Here is an 18,455-nt window from a genome sequence, read left to right as displayed (position 1 = left end):
TCAGGTTTGCAAGGGTTCCCAGAATTTCTGGAGGTCTCTGTTAGGACTCTTGGCAGGCAGAGGTCATTGCCCCTTGTCATCGGGAACAGAACCTGGTCGAGTGACTGCCAGGGCAGCATATACACAGGGCTCCTCCATGGCTTCCCCTGCCTGGGAGCGGGGAGGTACAGCTGTCCCCTGTCTGAGCGACCTGCTACACAGCTGGGCATAGACCACATCTTGGGGCTCCTCAGATTCAGCAGCCTGGAGCAGGAGAGAGTGAGAGGAGGGTGTATGGTTTGCTTGGGGGTGGGGAAGGCCTGGGGAGGAGAGGACCAACCTGAGTGTCCATCTCTCTGCCCTCTTCTGTTTCGTTTCCATCTTTTGTTTCCAGGACTTCTCCTGACAGGACAGAAGGTAGGAGGGCTTCTGCCCTCCTGTACCTGGAGGGTTTCACCTGGGCATATGTCTCTCCCTGGGGGTCTTCTTCAGGTGGTCTCTGTAGCAGGGAAGTAGTGAGGTACAGATAGTGTCACCTTGTTCCCCTAGGGCTCTCCTCTGGCCAGTTTTCCACAACATGGCCAGAGTGACCCGTTTAGATAATAACATCCTTGATGGATTATTCTGGGGCTTCCTTTCTATATTCTGGCCTCTTATCCTGACACTCTAACCCTTGCTGTCTTGGCTGTACCCACACAGTCCATCTTCCTGAAAACTCATTTTGGGGGACAGTAGATGTATTTGTGATTATGAGCACTGACTATGTTACAGAGGATCCAGGTTTGATTCCTAGAAATCACATGGTGACCTACATTCATCTGTAACTCTAGTTCCAGGGTATCTGACACTCTCTTCTCGCCTCTGGGAGCTCCATGCAGGCATGTGATGCAGAGACATTCATGTTTGTAAAACACACACAAACACAACAAAATCCCCACATGTTTCTGCCCAAGCTCCTTTGGCTCCTGCCTGCAGTTGTTAGATGTTTCTTTGGACCTTTCTCTCTGGGATGTCCTCTCAGAAGACAATTAGACAGATGCCAAGGAGACAGAAAGCAGACAGGAGTGAAGAGACACATGATTCTGGGAAAAACAGGAGCGGGTGAGGCCATAGCACACAGGAGGCAGGTGCTTGCAGAAGAGAGTAGTCAGCTGTGGATGTTGTTGAGGGCCAAGAGAGGGAGAACAAAGATGGCCCCCTGGACTAAACTGGGCCCTAAGTTATTAGCACTGTAGATGAGGACAGGGACCTCACCGAACTGTCCAGCTCAACACCATCCTTAAGTTTCATGTCCTCCATTGAAGCATCTGTCATGGCAGAAAAAACAGAATGTCTCCCAACCAGAGTCTAGGGACCCCTAGTTTTCTGCTTTGCCCCGGTGGGACAGAGAACGAGGGCTTAGATATACCTGGGTCTATAGTGTGAAGTTCAGACACAAACAGAAAAGACCCCAGAGCTTTCCACCACCCCTGCAATGCTGAAACCTCAGACATCTCCCTCCCCATGACCCTCTTTCTCTCACAAAGGCTTTCTTCCTGGGTGGCAGCAGCTGGGTTGGATCTGGAAAGACAAGACGAAGTCAGTTGGTAGTGAGGTGTGTCTAGAAGGTATGGCTCTAGGGGCAAGAAACTGTTCTTGCCTGGACTATTGCATAAACTGGACACAGAGAACCCGCAGAAAGAGGACTGCTGAACTTGCCTAAAGGTGAGATGGTTTTTCGGGGTTCCTGACTCATAAAAGAGTCTGCAAGACATTCTGCAGGACACAGCAAAAAGTGACTGAACTGTCTTTGGAATTTCCTGCTTGATGAAAATGTCTGCTGGATACTATGGGCCTGCAGGCTGAAGATGGATGCCCCAACGGTACAGAGGAACTTTGGGTGACTGTCCAGGCAATGAGATGTCTCTGTCATTTCTAGAGTTTTGGATTTCTTGTTTACTTAGGTAATATTATATCCTTCTGGAGTCTTTGATGGAGTTGAAGAATGGATAGATAGTTATAGTTTTCCTTAGTTATGATAAGAGATAAAATAGATATAAATATTGTAACTGTAATTTTTACTTGATAACCATTTTGTTATATGTAATTTTACTATGTTAAAGTTAAAGCCTTTCTTTTTGTTTAAACAAAAAAAGGGGAAATGATGGAGGAGTTATTTTCATTTAATAAAGAAACTGCCTTGGCCCATTTATAGGCCAGCCCTTAGGTGGGTGGAGTAAACAGACAGAATGCTGGGAGAAAGAAGCTGAGTCAGTGAGTCTCCATGATTCTCCCACTCCAGACAGATGCAGGTTAAGATCTTCCCTGGTAAGCCAGCTCGTGGTACTACACAGAATATTAGAAATGGGTTAGATCAATATGTAAGAGCTAGCCAATAAGAGGCTGGAGCTAATGGGCCAGGCAGTGATTAAAAGAATACAGTTTCCGTGTAATTATTTCGGGGCATAAGCTAGCCATGCGGGCAGCCGGGTGCTGGGGACGCAGCCCTGCCGCTCATATTACAACAAGTTACCTCTTCTGGGGGCCCCTATCTCTGGCTGTTGGCGCTGCAGTTCCTGCAGGAAGCTGCAATTCTGTCTCTTCCTGCGCTGCAAGAGAGAGTAGAGTCTCGTCTAGGAGAGGAGGAAGTCCCTCCTCCAGGAATGCACAGGGAAGGAGGGAGGGAGGGAGGGAGGGAGGGAGGGAGGGAGGGAGGGAGGGAGGGAACCTTTACAACATGGGTGAGTGAGCCAATTCAAGGACATAATAAAGTTCACAGAATACCTGACATTGCACAGGTTCTGAGATCATGTTTTTTTCTGATCTGAGATCTGCAAGTGTTTCTAAAGTACCCAGCCACAGTTTGAGGTTTCCCTGGGGTTCATGTCCTAATCCCCTGCTTGAATGTTCACAGGAACACTTATCATCTCATGTGATCCAGGTCACCCAAACCGTACTCACCTTCCTTCCTGAATTTGCCCTGATGTTTTCGTCGGAGAAGAAGGAAGACAAGGATAAAGAGGAACAGGAGGAAGGCCACAGAAACTCCGATCAGAGCCTGCAGATATCTTTCCAGTCCTGAGGCACAAGTGACATCATGTGAGCACCTACTGTGTGACAGGTCCTATTGGACCTTTGCACACATCATCTCCCATCCTCACAATCATGCAGCAAGGAATTGTCTGTTTTCCTATCCAGACAGTTCCCCTGCCTCAGAGCACCTGACTGGTAGTGACACTCTGACTTTCAGCTCTTCTCTCCATCTAAGCTGAGCCCCATGAGTTGGAGGGAAGGAGCCTGAGTACCCTGCCATGGCCCTGGGCCCCACCCTTGCACATGTCACCACCACTGTGGAACAGACCCTTTATTAGTATAGGTGCCATCCAAGGCCAGAACTGACAAAAAACTTATACATGTGGGGCAGGCCTCTCCCCATTATATTCAAAGAAACAGCAGCCAGCGCAGGATGGGAAGGGCTTGTTCAAGTTAACATCTCAAAAAATACTTGTATCATGCCCATAACAAGCTATTTCCCATTAGGGCCCCGCCTTCCGATAGAGTGCTTTTTCGCCCACTGGGGCCAGATTCATGCAGGTGAGAGGTTTGTTCTCAGGGCTTTAGAGGCAGGATGGGGAGGTAAGTGTTTGGGATCCCTTCCCTCCACATCACCCACCTATCCCATCCACCAGACTGAGTCAGAATATCTATATCTCAAAACCATATGCTGCACATTCTGTACCTCAACCTCTAAGTCTTGGGTTTCTGGGGTCTGTATTGTGATCTCTTTACCTCCTTCCCTAACAAGCTGAAGTGACAGAGAAATGAGGACTTCAGTGGAGTAAGAGCAGTGAGACAGCTTGGGGATGGAGCATACTCCCTGCACCGATGTGTCTGATACTCACCAAGTGTTCTCATGGGCCTTGAGGGTGGTGGGGTTGAGACTCCAATGGGTCCTAGGAAACAGAACAGTGGAAAGTCCTTCTCTGAATGTGTTGCTTCTATAGGTTAATAAAGAAGCTGCTTTCGGACAATAGCTTACCAGAATATAGCCAGACTGGCAGAGATATATTTAGAGAGAGTAGGCAGAAAAGAGAGAAGCAACGTAGCCTCTGCCAGACACAGACGCCTTGACTGGAACCCGCCGAAACTTTACCAATAGACAACGACCTCGTGATGAAGCACAGATTAGTGGGTATGGATTAGTTTAGGAATAAGAGCTGGCTAAAAATCCATTTAAGCTATCAGCCAAAGAATATTGCAAATAAAAAAATTGCTGTGTGATTATTTTGGGTTTAAGTAAACGGGAACAAATGACCGGTCTCCCCCAAAAGAGGAGGGTGAGGATTAGATGTTAACACAGGCAGCCTGACTCTGCTTACTGTCCTCCACTTTTCCTGTAACCTCCATAATATCCTCATGCTGTTTACTCAAAACCTAGATTGCCATAGAGAATAGACTGATTGTTACTTGAAGGACTGCTGCTGGCATCTACTTCTCTGGCAGGGATAGTAGTGGCTTCTGATTAACTATTTACATCCTCCCCTTGATCTCACACAAGTAAAGGTCACTCTTAAAGTTTAAACCATAAGTCACCATGACAGTTCAGGGTCACCTCACCTGAGACAGTGAGCTCCACAGGGGCACTGGCATGTGACAACAGATAGACAGATGAGCCTGCAGAAACATAGCACCTGTAGGTGCCTGAGAGGTCAGAGGTCACAGCACTCATGGAGAATTCTGCCTGGGACTCCCAAACATGAAGCTTTGGTTTTAGTCTCTGGGGTGGGTGTGCGGCTCCCTCCTTGGACAGAACGAAGGTGTCCACTGTGTCAGCTGTCTTACACAACAGGGTCACGTTGTCTCCAGAGTGTACCGTGGAGTTAGGCTTCACTGAGAGGGAAGGAATGACCTCAAACTGTCCTAAAGAAGAGAGAGATGAAGAGAGACTGCCTTCAATGTTCTGAAATAGCACAACAACTGGATCTTCCATGAACACCTAGGACTCTGTTTCTTTTCTTTGCCTGAGCCCCTCTCCTGCTCCCCCGTCTCTGCATCTGTTCCCAAATAAGATCCCTGTCCCTCATCTCAGCCAAAACCTCCTTAATTCCCCCAAAGAGAGCCCTAATAGATGCTAGGTACCTGAGGGAATCTATTTAGTTCCTCACCTGAGATCAGGATGTCCAGGGGGTCACTGGAGGCTGACCACTCAGAGGAGAGGTTGTGTGCACCATAGCATCTGTACCGGCCTCCAGTAGAGCTGCTCACAGAGCCCAGTGTGAAGTTGGCCAAGGAGAGACCAGTCTGGGCCCTATGGCCATAGTGTTGGGGGAAGTCAGTTCTGCCCACCTTATACAAAGCAAATTTGTCATAGCTGATGTCAGAGCAACACTGCAGGGTGAGGTTCTTTCCAGGGTCCAGGATATGACCTTGGTGAGTCAGCAAGGAAGGCTTCTTGGATAGGCCTGGAGGGAAGGTGATAGGCTAGTGATTGAGGAGATGGTTGTTACCAAACACTTATCTCCTCCCATCCTGCCCTGCACACGTGACTGCTTCTCTGGAGAAGTGGGTTCTGGTTCATCAACCAGGTTCTTCCTTTTTCACTCTTTATCTGCAGCTACACAGTGGGACACTTAAGCAAAAGGCATTGGGTGTCAGAAACGATTGGTCAATAATGGGGCTGACTCACCAGAGATGTGTATTTCCAGGGGGTCACTGGGTACTGACCACAGCTGTGGGGTCTGCTTGTAGTAACCATAACATCTGAATGTTCCTGTGAGGTTTGGTGTTACATGATCTATAGAGAACAAGGCTTGGTACTGCCTAGTACTGTGTATATACTGTGAGTCCATGGAGCTGAGGAACTTCTGATCTTCCTTGGTGAGAATGAACTTGTCATATCTCTCCCCTGAGACACACTGGAGAGTCATGTTCCCTCCTGAGATCACCACAGGGCTGGACAGGGCTAACAGCCTGGATTTACTGTTGTAGATTCCTAGGACAGAAAACTAAGACTGATATATGTGCTCCCAGAGACACAATGATTTCCAAGGTTAGGCAGAGGGAGGGGAATACTCCTGAGAGCACAGCCTGGGACTGAGACCCTGACTGTCCCCTCACCTGTCACCACGAGTTCCAGGGTGTCACTGCGCTCTGTCCAGCCAGCTGAGCTGTAACAGTAACAGTGATATTGCCCTGCATGTAGACGTGTCACAGAAGGGATGGAAAACTTGGCTTTGTTCTCAGGCTTATCTGGGGTTTGCATGTCCAAGGGTTTTTGACTTCCCTCTTTTTGCAGAACATAGATTTCTGCATCCGGGTTCCCCTGACACCAGATGGTCATGAGCATTCCTGAGGTGACAACGGATCCTGGCTCAGCCTTAATGGTGGGTTTGTGGAGGGTCCCTGCAAGGAAGGAGGAGAGAAGGAGTTGGTCCTGTCTGAAGTGGCACAGAGAAGACCTACTTGCAGATGGCACTTGTTTTCTTTTAAATTTATTCTCATGTCAAACAATACATCCCGATAGCAGCCTCCCCATAACCCCTTCTCCACCCACCCCCAGATCCACTGTTCTTCTGTTTCTCTTCAGAAAATAGAAGACTTCCCAGTGATATTAACTGAATATGACATAAAAATGTACATGCATGAAAAAGAGTCAGAGACTTTCCCACTCCAATTATTATGGTTTTAACAAAAACCCTAAGCTAGCCAGGCAATAGTGGGGAAGTCCTTCATTCCTAGCACTAGAAGGTAGACGCAGGTCCATCTCTGTGAGTTCAAGGCCAACCTGATCTACAGAGTGAGGTCCAGGACAGTCAGAACTACACAGCGAACCTCTAAAACACAAAACAAAGTGAAAAACCCAAGGTAAACAACCACAGCATGTGTGCAGAAGCCTAGAGTGGACAAATGCAGCTTCTGAGTTTGTTGCCTCAGTCTCTGTGAGCCCATGATTCCTGCTTAGTTGAGTCTGTGGTTCATGTTCTTCTGGTACCCTGAGTACTTCAGCTCCTACAATCCTTCCTCTCTGTCTTGTTAGGTTTTCCTGAACTCTTGTGGATGCTACTTGAACTGATTCAGAATAACAGAAGGCTTCACGAAGATTCATTTCTAACCTGTACCTCCTGCTACTCTCTCCCTTGGACTCCGTATCTTTTCCGCACTGTCTCATGCGCTCTGTGTGAATGGGCTCAGGAGCCCTGGCTCCTCACACACACCACGCACCAAGTCCTCCCTGGACACCTGTATAATTTCAATAGCATTAAATGGAAAATCTGGGGTTCCTCACCTGAGACCAGGAGCTCCAGGGGCTCACTAGGGTCTGACCACACCTGTGGGCTGTACCAGTGATAGCTGTAGCACATGAATGTCCATCTTTGAGTGGAGGTCACAGGACCCACAGAGAACTGAGCCTGGAACTGTCCAGTAGAGTAGTTATACTGTGAGTCTTTAGTCAAGGACTGTTTCTGTGATCCTTTGTTAGTCAGAAGTAACCTGTGATATGACTGACTTGTGGCACACTGGAGGATGACATTCCCACCTTCAGTCACCACAGGACTGGGCAGGGCTGACAGGCTGGGTTTACTGTAGACTCCTAGGAGGGAAGGAAGAATCAGTTAAATTTCCTCAATAGCTCATTATCTTCTATGGTGTGAAGGGGCATTCCTGTGAACACACCCACTTCCTGAAAGTCAAGCCTGAGACTGGGAACCCTGTGTGTCCTCTCACCTGTCACCACAAGCTCCACAGAGTCACTATACTCAGACTGTTCATCATAGGTCCAATAGCAACAGCGATATTGCCCTGCATGTTTACGGTGTACTTTTGAGATTGAGAATTCAGCCTGGTTCTTAGGGTTCTGGGGAACTTCTGTGAGCTCTAGATGCTGGTCTACCTCTTTATAGAGACTGTACTCTTCGGCTCTCGCAGTCCCATTACACAAGAAGGTCACTGTAATCTGCTCAGAGACCACGGAGTCTGGCTGTACTCTGAGGATAGGTTTAGATAGGGATCCTGTGTGGAAATGAGCAGCTAGGATCAAAAACAGCCATCCTCAGATTGGCTCGAACTCCAACCACCAAACCGACCCCAGATTTAGCACACATCTGTTGTTTTCCAGCCTCCGTGCCCAGGCATGGCTTCTGGGAATGATGGGAAATGCAGGTCAGGACATCTGCAGCCGCTCACCTGCCAGCACTGGGGTCCTGAGGCCCAGAGTGAGTCCTGGAAGAGAGTTCCCTGTGAGAGGTTTGTCCCTGAAGCTTGAGCAAGTCCTCCCCTCTGCAGGACCTCCTAAGATTTTGTTGCTTCCTGATGGGCCAGGGCTAGGAAGTGGGGCAGCATCAATTCCAGACCACAGTATCCCCTCCCCATCTCCACATCTCACCCACACAGAGCAGAGCTGTGAACGTGAAGTCCATGGCATCTCCTCCTGGAAGCTGCAACTGTGTCATGGGCAGAGGTACAGAGACTGCCTGGAGAGACAGGAAACACAGGGTGTGGCCTCTGGAGGCAGGCACTGCACATGACATGGTTGCACTGGTGCAGCCCCACAGGAAGAGGAACTTCCCTCTTCAGGCACCAGGCTCCGACTTTCCCAATGCTGTGACTAGGTCAGGTAGTAACTCTGCAATTAGTTCTGTTACGGATGACGTTTGAACAATCCTGTCAGTGTCTGTTTCATCTGTACTCATCTTTGCCAGTCCACAGGGAGCTGACAAATTATCAGACATATATGAATACTACATACAAGATATACAAATTTACACGTGGGTTTGCATTATTCCTTTCACATTTTTATGTGAAATACTTTTTCATGTTTGAAGGTTTCTGTGAAGGGTCTTGCAGTGTTTATCTGCATGGAATAAAATTTACAAACCCCTTCCTCATAGTCTCCAGTGTTGCATTCCAAATGTGCATCCCTATTTGAATGTTCTTTTATGATATATATACTTTTTATTACAATTTTAAATTATACTTATTTATTTACACTCATTTCTTTAAATCACACATAGTTAATAATAATAGATTACACTGACTTTTTCTTCATTGCTGTATATTTACATGTGCCACAGTACTTCTTGGAGGTCAGAGGACAGCTACAGAGGCAATTTTCTCCTTGTGCAATGTGGATCCGAGTCAGGATTGAAAGTTGGCAGCAGCACTTATTCACTGATCCTTGTCAGTAGCTCAGTCTTAGCATTATCACTTTCCTGTGTCCTTCTGCTCAGGCAAAAAATAAAAAAGGTGCTGGGTTCGGGTGTCCCGGGACAACCAAGGTCCAAGCAGTGTTTGATTATTTTGGTCTGCAGGTTGTTGGACTGGAGGCGTTCGCCTGCACACGGGTTCAAGTGTGGGCAGACCTTATAGGCAGCAGTGATGTGGGAATCCCCTCTGTGTACTGTGATTAACATTAATGATTAAGAAACAGCCTTGGCCTTTTGTTACGGCAGAACTTAGGTACGTGGAGTTAATATTGCGAGATAGAAAGACGAGGTCATGGGATGCCAAGGATCTGCAACTGGAGAGGACATGGTGGAACTTTGCTGGTAGGCCACGATCTTGTGGTGATATAGATTAATAGAAATGGGTGAAATTAAGAAGTAAGAGTTAGCCAATAAGAAGCTAGAGCTAATGGGACAAGCAGTGATTCGATTAATACAATTTCTGTATGATTATTTCAGTTCCGGGCGGCCTGGAAAACAAGAAGCTCCTCCTTCTATAGAGCAGTGCACGGTCTTGTCATAGTTTTACTTCTACAGAAACTGGCAAAGGGGTGGCTTTATTATCACACATGTACAGAACTAAAAAAAGGGTGGGAATCTTTCTGGACTTTGCTGTTGGTCAGGGTGCAGCCACTCTCTCTCTCTGCTGGCAGCAAATACCAACCACCGATCATCAGGAGTGATCTTGGTTCTCAGTCTTGACACTGTTCATGGAGTCACAGGGTTGGACCTCAAGAGTCATAGTCTTGCCTTTCAATGGCTTGCCAACATTCCAAAGATCACCTTCTTTGATGTCTGTTCCACCACCTAGTAGAAAAAGAGAGTTCGATAAACATAGTTTATTTCCCTTCACTTTTAGTGCTCGGGACAGATGGTGGGGCCTCCAGTATTCTACTTCTCCTGAGCCATACTGCACCCTTGAGCCACAGCCACTTTCTCTTGCAATTTTCAATTTCTGATCTTACTCCAAATTTATTTCACATGCTAAATTTTTCTTATGCTTATATGTTTAATTATTACTGATGTTGATTGGAAACAGGCTCTCTCAGTGGAGCATTGGCTGTCCTGGAGCTGGTTATGTAGGATAGGCTGGTCTGGAACTCACAGAAATTCTCCTGCCTCTGCTTCCCGTTTAGATTAAAGATGTGGGCCACCACACCTGGCCATGGGTTTAGTTTTTGGCTTGTTTGAAAATGTCATATCAGTATGCATTGTGTCTCGGATGAGTCCACCCTCCACCCTTCCCCTTCCTCCTCACCCTCTCTGATTGGATCCCTCCTCACTGACTTGTTTTGCTTTCATTTCTTCTGGGTTTTGTTGATTGTTGAAAATCCACTTTCCTGTCTCACACACCCAACTTTCTGTTCTCTTCCTCCCATGCAGTTCATTTGTGCTTCTCTTCATCTTGGGCATAGTTCCAGGGGCCACTCCATTACAGATAACTTGCTTTCCCTCTCCCAGTAGGCATCAATGCCAATAGCTCTTCATCTGTGGATGGGACTTTGTGCCCATCTCCCATCCACATACTGGATTTGTGGTGCATTGAACTTACATTAGGCTTGTAGATATCCTAACAATCACTCTGAACTCAGATGTTTCATTACTCTTCAGTGTCCAGAAAATTGTTTGTTGACATTATCCACCACTTCTGAATCTTACAGTTTTTCCACATTCTCTTCAGTAATGATTGCATGTCAGGAATGTGTCACATGGGGACAATTCTCTTACTTATCATCACTTCAAAGATTGTGTCCAGGGCACACACAAGTCTTGTTTTTCACATGGACAATGAGATAAAGGTCACTGAGTATGTCCCCCTGTTGTAACAGAGCCTAAAATACACCCTTAGTGTCCTCTTTGCATAAATGTTAATATGAATAATTACCATCTTGTAAGTCTGTCTATGTATGTCCTTTGCTAAATCAGAAAAATGCTCAGTTCATAGAGTCCTTGTGTGACAGTCTTAGATGTCTGGTTTAATCCCCAGTACTGCACACATTTGATGTTGTGACTCAAGTCTTGGACTTCAGCATTCAGGAGGTAGAGGTAAGAGTTTTGGGATTTTCAGGAAATTTTTATTATGCAATGAGTTTGAGGTCAGCCTGAACTATATCAGGCAATATCCCATAAAAGGAAAGAAAAATTCTTTCGGAGTATGTGGTGAACATGATCAAATATTTTTCTGCATGTAATAATCTTCAATAAATAATGAAGATATATTTACTGTAAATCTCCCACATTAGGTGTATGTACCAAGTATTTCATCTTATTCATTTCTAAGGGGATATTTCCATTCCAGCCTCTGCCTTCTTTTCTCCCTTGTGAGTTCTCAAGCCAAGCATGTCACATGGCTATACTGTCTCCTTCCTATTGATTTCTTTGGCAGCTCTTGTTCCTGACCTGATTAAGTGATGGATTATGCCATTTGAACCAGTTGGGGTTTTGCTGAGTGCTGTGAACTCATTCACACCTACCTCACACAGGCCTCATTGACAGTGAGAAGAGGTGCTGCCCTCTGCTGGATGTGTGCAGAATTCCTGCAGAGCATTGCAGCTGGCTTGTATACCCAAGTGTTAACCCTTTGGCTTTAATCTACGTTATGAGACTGTTACCTTTTGTGCTCACTAAGCTCTGCTTGAAGTGTGAAAATCTTATCTGAGTTCTTCCTGAAAGGTTCAAACCAATGCAAAACAATCAGGAATCAGAAAATAGAAGCATCTTGGTACAAGAATGCTTTGGCAATTGTCTCTCTTGGGGAGATTCAGATAAGATGTTTTGGTAGGTGAAAATTAACTTGTTAATGTGTACACAGTTTAAAAATAAAAGATTAAAAAATTTTAAAAATAAAAATATTTTTTTTCTTTCTGGGTTTTTGAGACAAGGTCTCTTTGTAGCTTTGGAGCCTGTCCTAGGACTAGCTCTTATAGACCAGGCTGGCCTCGAACACACAGATCTGCCGGACTCTGTCTCCTAAGTGCTGGGAGTAAAGGCATGTGCCACCACCGCCCAGCCAAAATAAAAAAACTTTTATGAAACAAAAGCTAGTCAGTTCACCAGAAGCAGATTCCTCTTCCACAGAAAAAGTCAAAATTCATCCTAGTGTGACCCGGGTTTTTCCAAGGAACAGGGAAAAACTGAACACCAGCACTTGACATGTTTGGATGAGCTATATATGATGACCTTGCCTCAGATGACTGGCAGACACACATGGCATCTCATCAGTCCTCTCCGACATTGATGTAGAGTTCCAGCCAGAGGCATCACATTTATTGGTGGATATGATCTCCCCAGGATGTAGGGTCATGTATCTTCTCCAACCGTGCCCCATGACTTCCATCCCTAGTACCCCACATGCACTAAAATTGCAATTACTGGACTCTTCTGGGTTAGTTCTTTAAACCTCTGTGTCCTTCAAAGTTTGTCCTGTGGAGGATGTCTCCTGTTGCTTTTCACAAACAATTCATGGCAGCATGTAGAAGAATCTCTGCCTTGAATCTTCTTCAGTGCTGGGCAGAAACTCAGAGGAAGGATCTTGAGTACAGGTCTGTGTTTGTATGACTCCTGCATCAACCATACCATATCAAGTGTTTTGTTGTTTGTGGAAGTAAGTAATTTTTTATCTTTTCAAGTAGATCCAGATCTTGGTTATTGACTTTTGATCCAATTCTGTTTCTTCTTCAGTTACATTTCCAATTATTTATTCCCTGTGAATGAATCATATATACCCATACACCACCACATATGTACACACACATACATGAGTTTGTAGATTTATATGTTTAATTGAAGCTTGATTTCTGGAGTATGCTCATGTTGATCATGTCTATCATCCCATCCATATGCAAAGATGTGTTACCTGCTAAAAATTAGTTCAGGATTTTTAGTCTTTCCCTATAGGAAGAGATTTTCCATGCATCTTCATGATGGAATGAGTAGGGTCCTATCCTCTCCTAAGGATACCATGAGACCAGGTTCTGGCTGCCCCAAGCCTCAAAGACCAGAATCGCAAGGACTATGAGGACCATGACAGCAAATCCCATCCTGATGAGATTCTCCACTGTATGATCTTGTTTTTTTGAGGCTGTGTTTTGGATAAAGAAATTACAGAGTTTAGTGATGGTCAAAATTTCTTCAAGAAAACTAGATGATCCCAAGATATCTAAATGTCTATACTCTCAGTAATTTGAGTTTGAATTCTCTTTATTCAACTGTTTTGGGTTTGGGCATGTTCTTGGATGGGCTGATAGTTTTCAATAATCTTGTCAACAGAAGAAGAGTATGATATGGGCATGTGACCTGAGGGTTTTTTCTCTGTCCTTCTTTCTCATTTAATGTAAATACCTATATCATTCTCATTCTATAAACTAATGAAGTTCTGGAATGTATCTTTTTTCCTTGTCATAGCTGAGTTCCCTATCTTTTTCTTATTATTTTCTTCAGCACCACTGTGGAACACCAGTGAAAAGAAAAAAATTCAGAATAGAATAAATTGTCCTACCGCGAGGGGTGCACCCACACACTGAGGCAATGGGGATGTTCTATTGGGAACTCACCAAGGCCAGCTGGCCAGGGTCTGAAAAAGCATGGGACAAAGCCGGTCTCGCTGAACATAATGGACAATGAGGACTACTGAGAACTGAAGAACAATGGCAATGGGTTCTTGATCCTATTGCACGTAATGGCTTTGTGGGAGCCTAGGTAGTTTGGATGCTCACCTTAATAGACCTGGATGGAGGTGGGTGGTCCTTGGACCTCCCACAGGGCAGGGAAACCTGCTTGCTCTTTGGGCTGAGGAGGGAGGAAGACTTGATTGGGGGAGGGGGGAATGGGAGGTGGTGGCGGGGAAGAGGCAGAAATCTTTAATAATTTAATTAATTAATTAATAAAAAATAAATAAATAAATAAATAAATAAATAAATAAGACCAACCGTCCCTAAATACAGCTTATGAGTTTCTGAGTAGCACACCCTTTTTGTAGTTGCCAAAAAGTAAAATAAAATACCAGTTTTTGTTTTGTTAAAAAAAAAAAAAGAATAAATTGTCCTTACATTACAGACATTGATCCTGAGTCACTAAACTGAGTCAGAACATCTATCTCTCAAAACCGCATTCTGTACCTCAACCTCTAAGTCTTGGGTGTCTGTGATCTCTATTGGAATCTACTTGCCTCCTTCCCTCACAAGCTGAAGTGGAGTAAGAGCAGTGAGGCAGCCTGGGGATGGAGCATACTTCCTGCACTGACATGCCTGATACTCACCATCTGTTGTCATTGGCCTTGAGGGTGGTTGGGTCGTGGCTCCAATGATTTCCTAGGAAACAGAACAGAGGAGTCGTGTAGAAAGTCCTTCTGTGTATGTGTTGCTTTTATTGATTAATAAAGAAGCTGCTTTCCTCCAATGGCTTAACAGAATATAGGCAGACTGGATGAGATATATTTAGATAGAGTAGGCAGAGCAAGAGAGAAGCCACATAGCCTCCACTAGAGACAGATGTCTCGAATGGAGCCTGCCAAAATTTGCCAATATTCCACAACCTCATTGTGATTCATGGATTAAGGGGGGTGAATTAGTTTGGGATATAAGAGCTAGCTAAAAATATAAGACAAAAAGGCACCCTACTGACTGGGAGAAGATCTTCACCAACCCCGCAACAGACAAAGGTCTGATCTCCAAAATATATAAAGAACTCAAGAAACTAGACGTTAAAATGCTAATTAACCCAATTTAAAAATGGGGCACTGAACTGAACAGAGAATTCTCAACAGAAGAAGTTCAAACGGCCAAAAGATACTTAAGGTCATGCTCAACCTCCTTAGCGATCAGAGAAATGCAAATCAAAACAACTTTGAGATATCATCTTACACCTGTCAGAATGGCTAAAATCAAAAACACCAAGGATAGCCTTTGCTGGAGAGGTTGTGGAGAAAGGGGTACCCTCATCCATTGCTGGTGGGACTGCAAACTTGTGCAACCACTTTGGAAATCAGTGTGGCGGTTTCTCAGAAAAATTGGGATCAACCTACCCCTGGACCCAGCAATACCACTCTTGGGAATATACCCAAGAGATTCCTTATCATATGACAAAAGCATTTGTTCAACTATGTTCATAGCAGCATTATTTGTAATAGCCAGAACCTGGAAGCATCCTAGGTGTCCTTCAATGGAAGAATGGATGAAGAAAGTGTGGAATATATACACATTAGAGTACTACTCTGCAGTAAGAAACAATGACTTCTCGAATTTTGCATGCAAATGGATGGAAATAGAAAATACTATCCTGAGTGAGGTAACCCAGACCCAAAAAGATGATCATGGGATATACTCACTCATAATTGGTTTCTACCCATGGATAGGGGGCCACTGAGTCTATAATTTGTGGTCCTAAAGAAGCTAAACAAGAGGGCAAACCCAAGGAAAAACATATAGTTATCCTCCTGGCTATGGGAAATAGACAAGATTGCCGGGCAAAAAATTAGAATCTAGGGGTAGGGTGGGATGGGGGTAAGGGGAGATGGAGAGAGAAAAGTGTGAAGGAGAGGATGAGGGGAACTTGGGGAAACGGGATGATTGGGGATATAGGAAGGTTGGATAGGGGAGCAGGGAAACTCATATCTTAGTTAAGGGAGCCACCTAAGGGTTGGCAAGAGACTTGAACTTGGAGTGGCTACCAGATGCCCAGGGCAATGTCCCCAGTTAGTTCCTTGGGCACCTGAGGATAGGGAACCTGAAATGAACCTATCCTATAGCCATACTTTTGAATATCTTGCATATCACCATAGAACCTTCATCTAGCGATGGATGGAGATAGAGAGAGAGACCCACACTGGAGCACCAGACTGAGCTCCCAAGGTCCTAATGAGGAGCAGAAGGAGGGAGAACATGAACAAGGAAGTCAGGACCACGAGGGCTGCACCCACCCACTGAGACAGTGGGACCGATCTATTGGGAGCTCACCAAGGCCAGCTGGACTGTGACTGAAAAAGCATGGGATAAAACCGGACTCTCTGAACATGGCGGACAATGAGAGCTGACGAGAGGCCAAGGACAATGGCATGGGGTTTTGATCCTACTTCAGGTTCTGGCTTTGTGGGAGCCTAGACAGTTTGGATGTTCAACTTCCTAGATCTGGATGGAGGGGGGAGGACCTTGGACTTTCCACAGGGCAGGGAACCCTGACTGCTCCTGGGACTGGAGAGGGAGGAGAAGAGGAGTGGGGGGAGGGGGAGAGGGGCGGGAGGAAGGGGAGGGAAATGGGAGGCGGGGAGGAGGCGGAAAATTTTTTTTCAATAAAAAAATATATATATATATGTTTAAGTTATTGACCAAAGAGTATTGCAAATAACAAAATTGCTGTGTTATTATTTTGGGTCTAAGTAGCCAGAAACAAGCAAGTGGTCTCCCCCTACATTGATGTGTGCACCATAGCATCTGTACTGGCCTCCAGAAGGCTTCCTCACAGAGCCCAGTGTGAAGTAGGCCCTATGGCATAGTGTTGGGTGAAATCAGTTACCCCCATCTTGTTCATAATAAATCTGTCATAGATGATGTCAGAGCAACACTGCAGGGTGAAGCTCTTTCTAGGGTCCAGAATATGGCCTTGGTGAGTTAGCAAGGATGGCTTCTTGGATAGGCCTAGAAGGAAGGTGATAAGCTGGTGATTGAGGAGACGGTTGTTACCAAACACTTGTCTCCTCTCATCCTCCCCTGCATATGTGACTGCTTAGCTGAGGACTGGGAATCTGGTTCATCGACCAGGTTCTTCCTTTTCACTTTTATTTGCAGTTACACAGTGGGACACTTCTTGGCAAAGGGCATAGGGTGTCAAATATGATTGGTCAATGATGGAAGTGACTCACCAGAGATGTGTATTTCCAGGGGGTCACTGGGTACTGACCACAGCTGTGGGGTATGCTTGTAGTAACCATAACATCTGAATGTTCCTGTGAGGTTTGGTGTTACATGATCTATAGAGAACAAGGCTTGGTACTGCCAAGTACTGTGTATATACTGTGAGTCCACGGAGCTGAGGAACTTCTGATCTTCCTTGGTGAGAATGAACTTGTCATATCTTTCCCCTGAGATACACTGGAAAGTCATGTTTTCTCCTAAGGTCAACAAATGGCTGGGCAGGGCTGACAGCCTGGGTTTACTGTTGTTGGTTCCTAAGACAGAAGGAGGCAGCCTGTTAAATGTGCTCACACAGCCACGGTGTTCTTAAGAGCTAGGCTGTTGGAGGGGAATACTCCTGAGAGCAGAGCCTGGGACTGACCCCTGACTGTCCCCTCACCTGTCACCACCAGTTCCAGGGTGTCACTGCGCTCTGTCCAGCCAGCTGAGCTGTAACAGTAACAGTGATATTGCCCTGCATGTAGACGCGTCACAGAAGGGATGGAGAACTTGGTTTTGTTCTCAGACTTCTCTGGGGTTTGCATGTCCAACGGTTTTTGACTTCCTTCTTTTTGCAGAACATAGATTTCGGCATCCAGGGTCCCCTGACACCAGATGGTCATGAGCATTCCTGAGGCTACAACGGATCCTGGCTCAGCCTTGATGGTGGGTTTGTGGAGGGTCCCTGCAAGGAGGTAGAAGAGAAGGAGTTGGTCCTCTCTGAAGTGAAACAGAGAAAGTCTCACTTGCAGATGGCACTTTGATTTTTTTAAATTTATTCTTATGTCATACAATACATCCCAATAGTAGCCTCCCCATATCTCCTCCCACCCCAGAACCAGTGCCCTTCTGTTTCTCTTCAAAAAAGAGCAGACTTCCCAGTGATATTAGCCGAATATGGCATAATAACATACAATAACTAGGCACACACCCGCATATTCAAGCTGACCAAGGCAATCCAGTAGGAGATAAAAGATGCTGCATGCATGAAAAAAGTCAGAGACTTCCTCCTGCTGGCTCATTGGGGCTACCAGGAGTCCCTGTGTAGGTGCTGAGAAGCTCCATCTGGACGGGTGAGTGTGTGCTATCCTGGGGCGGACTGTCCCAGTAGAGAGCACAAACGCCCCTCACCCAGCTCCTGCTGCAGCTCTGCCTGCGCCCTACTTCCCTTGGTCCCTGGCTCATTGGGGCTACCAGGAGTCCCTGTGTAGGTGCTGAGAAGTTCCATCTGGACAGGTGAGTGTGTGCTATCCTGGGGCTGACTGTCCTGGTAGAGAGCACAAACGCCCCTCCCCCAGCTCCTGCTGCAGCTCTGCCTGCGCCCTACTTCCCTTGATCCCTGGCTCATTGGGGCTACCAGGAGTCCCTGTGTGTCAGGAGCCGTGTCCCC

The 18,455-nt window shown here is 45.9% G+C and overlaps 1 protein-coding gene across 1 annotated transcript; it reads right to left on the bottom strand.

Moving 5' to 3' along the window:
- On the bottom strand, positions 1-17,688 carry LOC130868025 (leukocyte immunoglobulin-like receptor subfamily B member 3). The gene is made up of 14 exons (XM_057760261.1): positions 17,466-17,688; positions 7,684-7,968; positions 7,244-7,549; positions 6,076-6,360; positions 5,645-5,950; positions 5,124-5,420; positions 4,576-4,878; positions 3,861-3,911; positions 2,920-3,036; positions 2,492-2,567; positions 1,502-1,539; positions 1,234-1,286; positions 320-478; positions 1-243 (listed from the first exon to the last, which is right to left on the bottom strand). The coding sequence occupies exons 1-14, from the start codon at positions 17,686-17,688 to the stop codon at positions 64-66; spliced, it is 2,679 nt and encodes an 892-aa protein (XP_057616244.1). The 3' UTR covers positions 1-63.
- Positions 17,689-18,455: the final 767 nt, after the last annotated feature.

This window comes from Chionomys nivalis, chromosome 2 (assembly GCF_950005125.1).
Source record: "Chionomys nivalis chromosome 2, mChiNiv1.1, whole genome shotgun sequence".
Lineage (NCBI taxonomy): Eukaryota > Metazoa > Chordata > Mammalia > Rodentia > Cricetidae > Chionomys > Chionomys nivalis.
The sequence above is the reverse complement of the archived record's forward strand: the minus strand, read 5'-3'. Positions and strand labels throughout refer to the sequence as shown.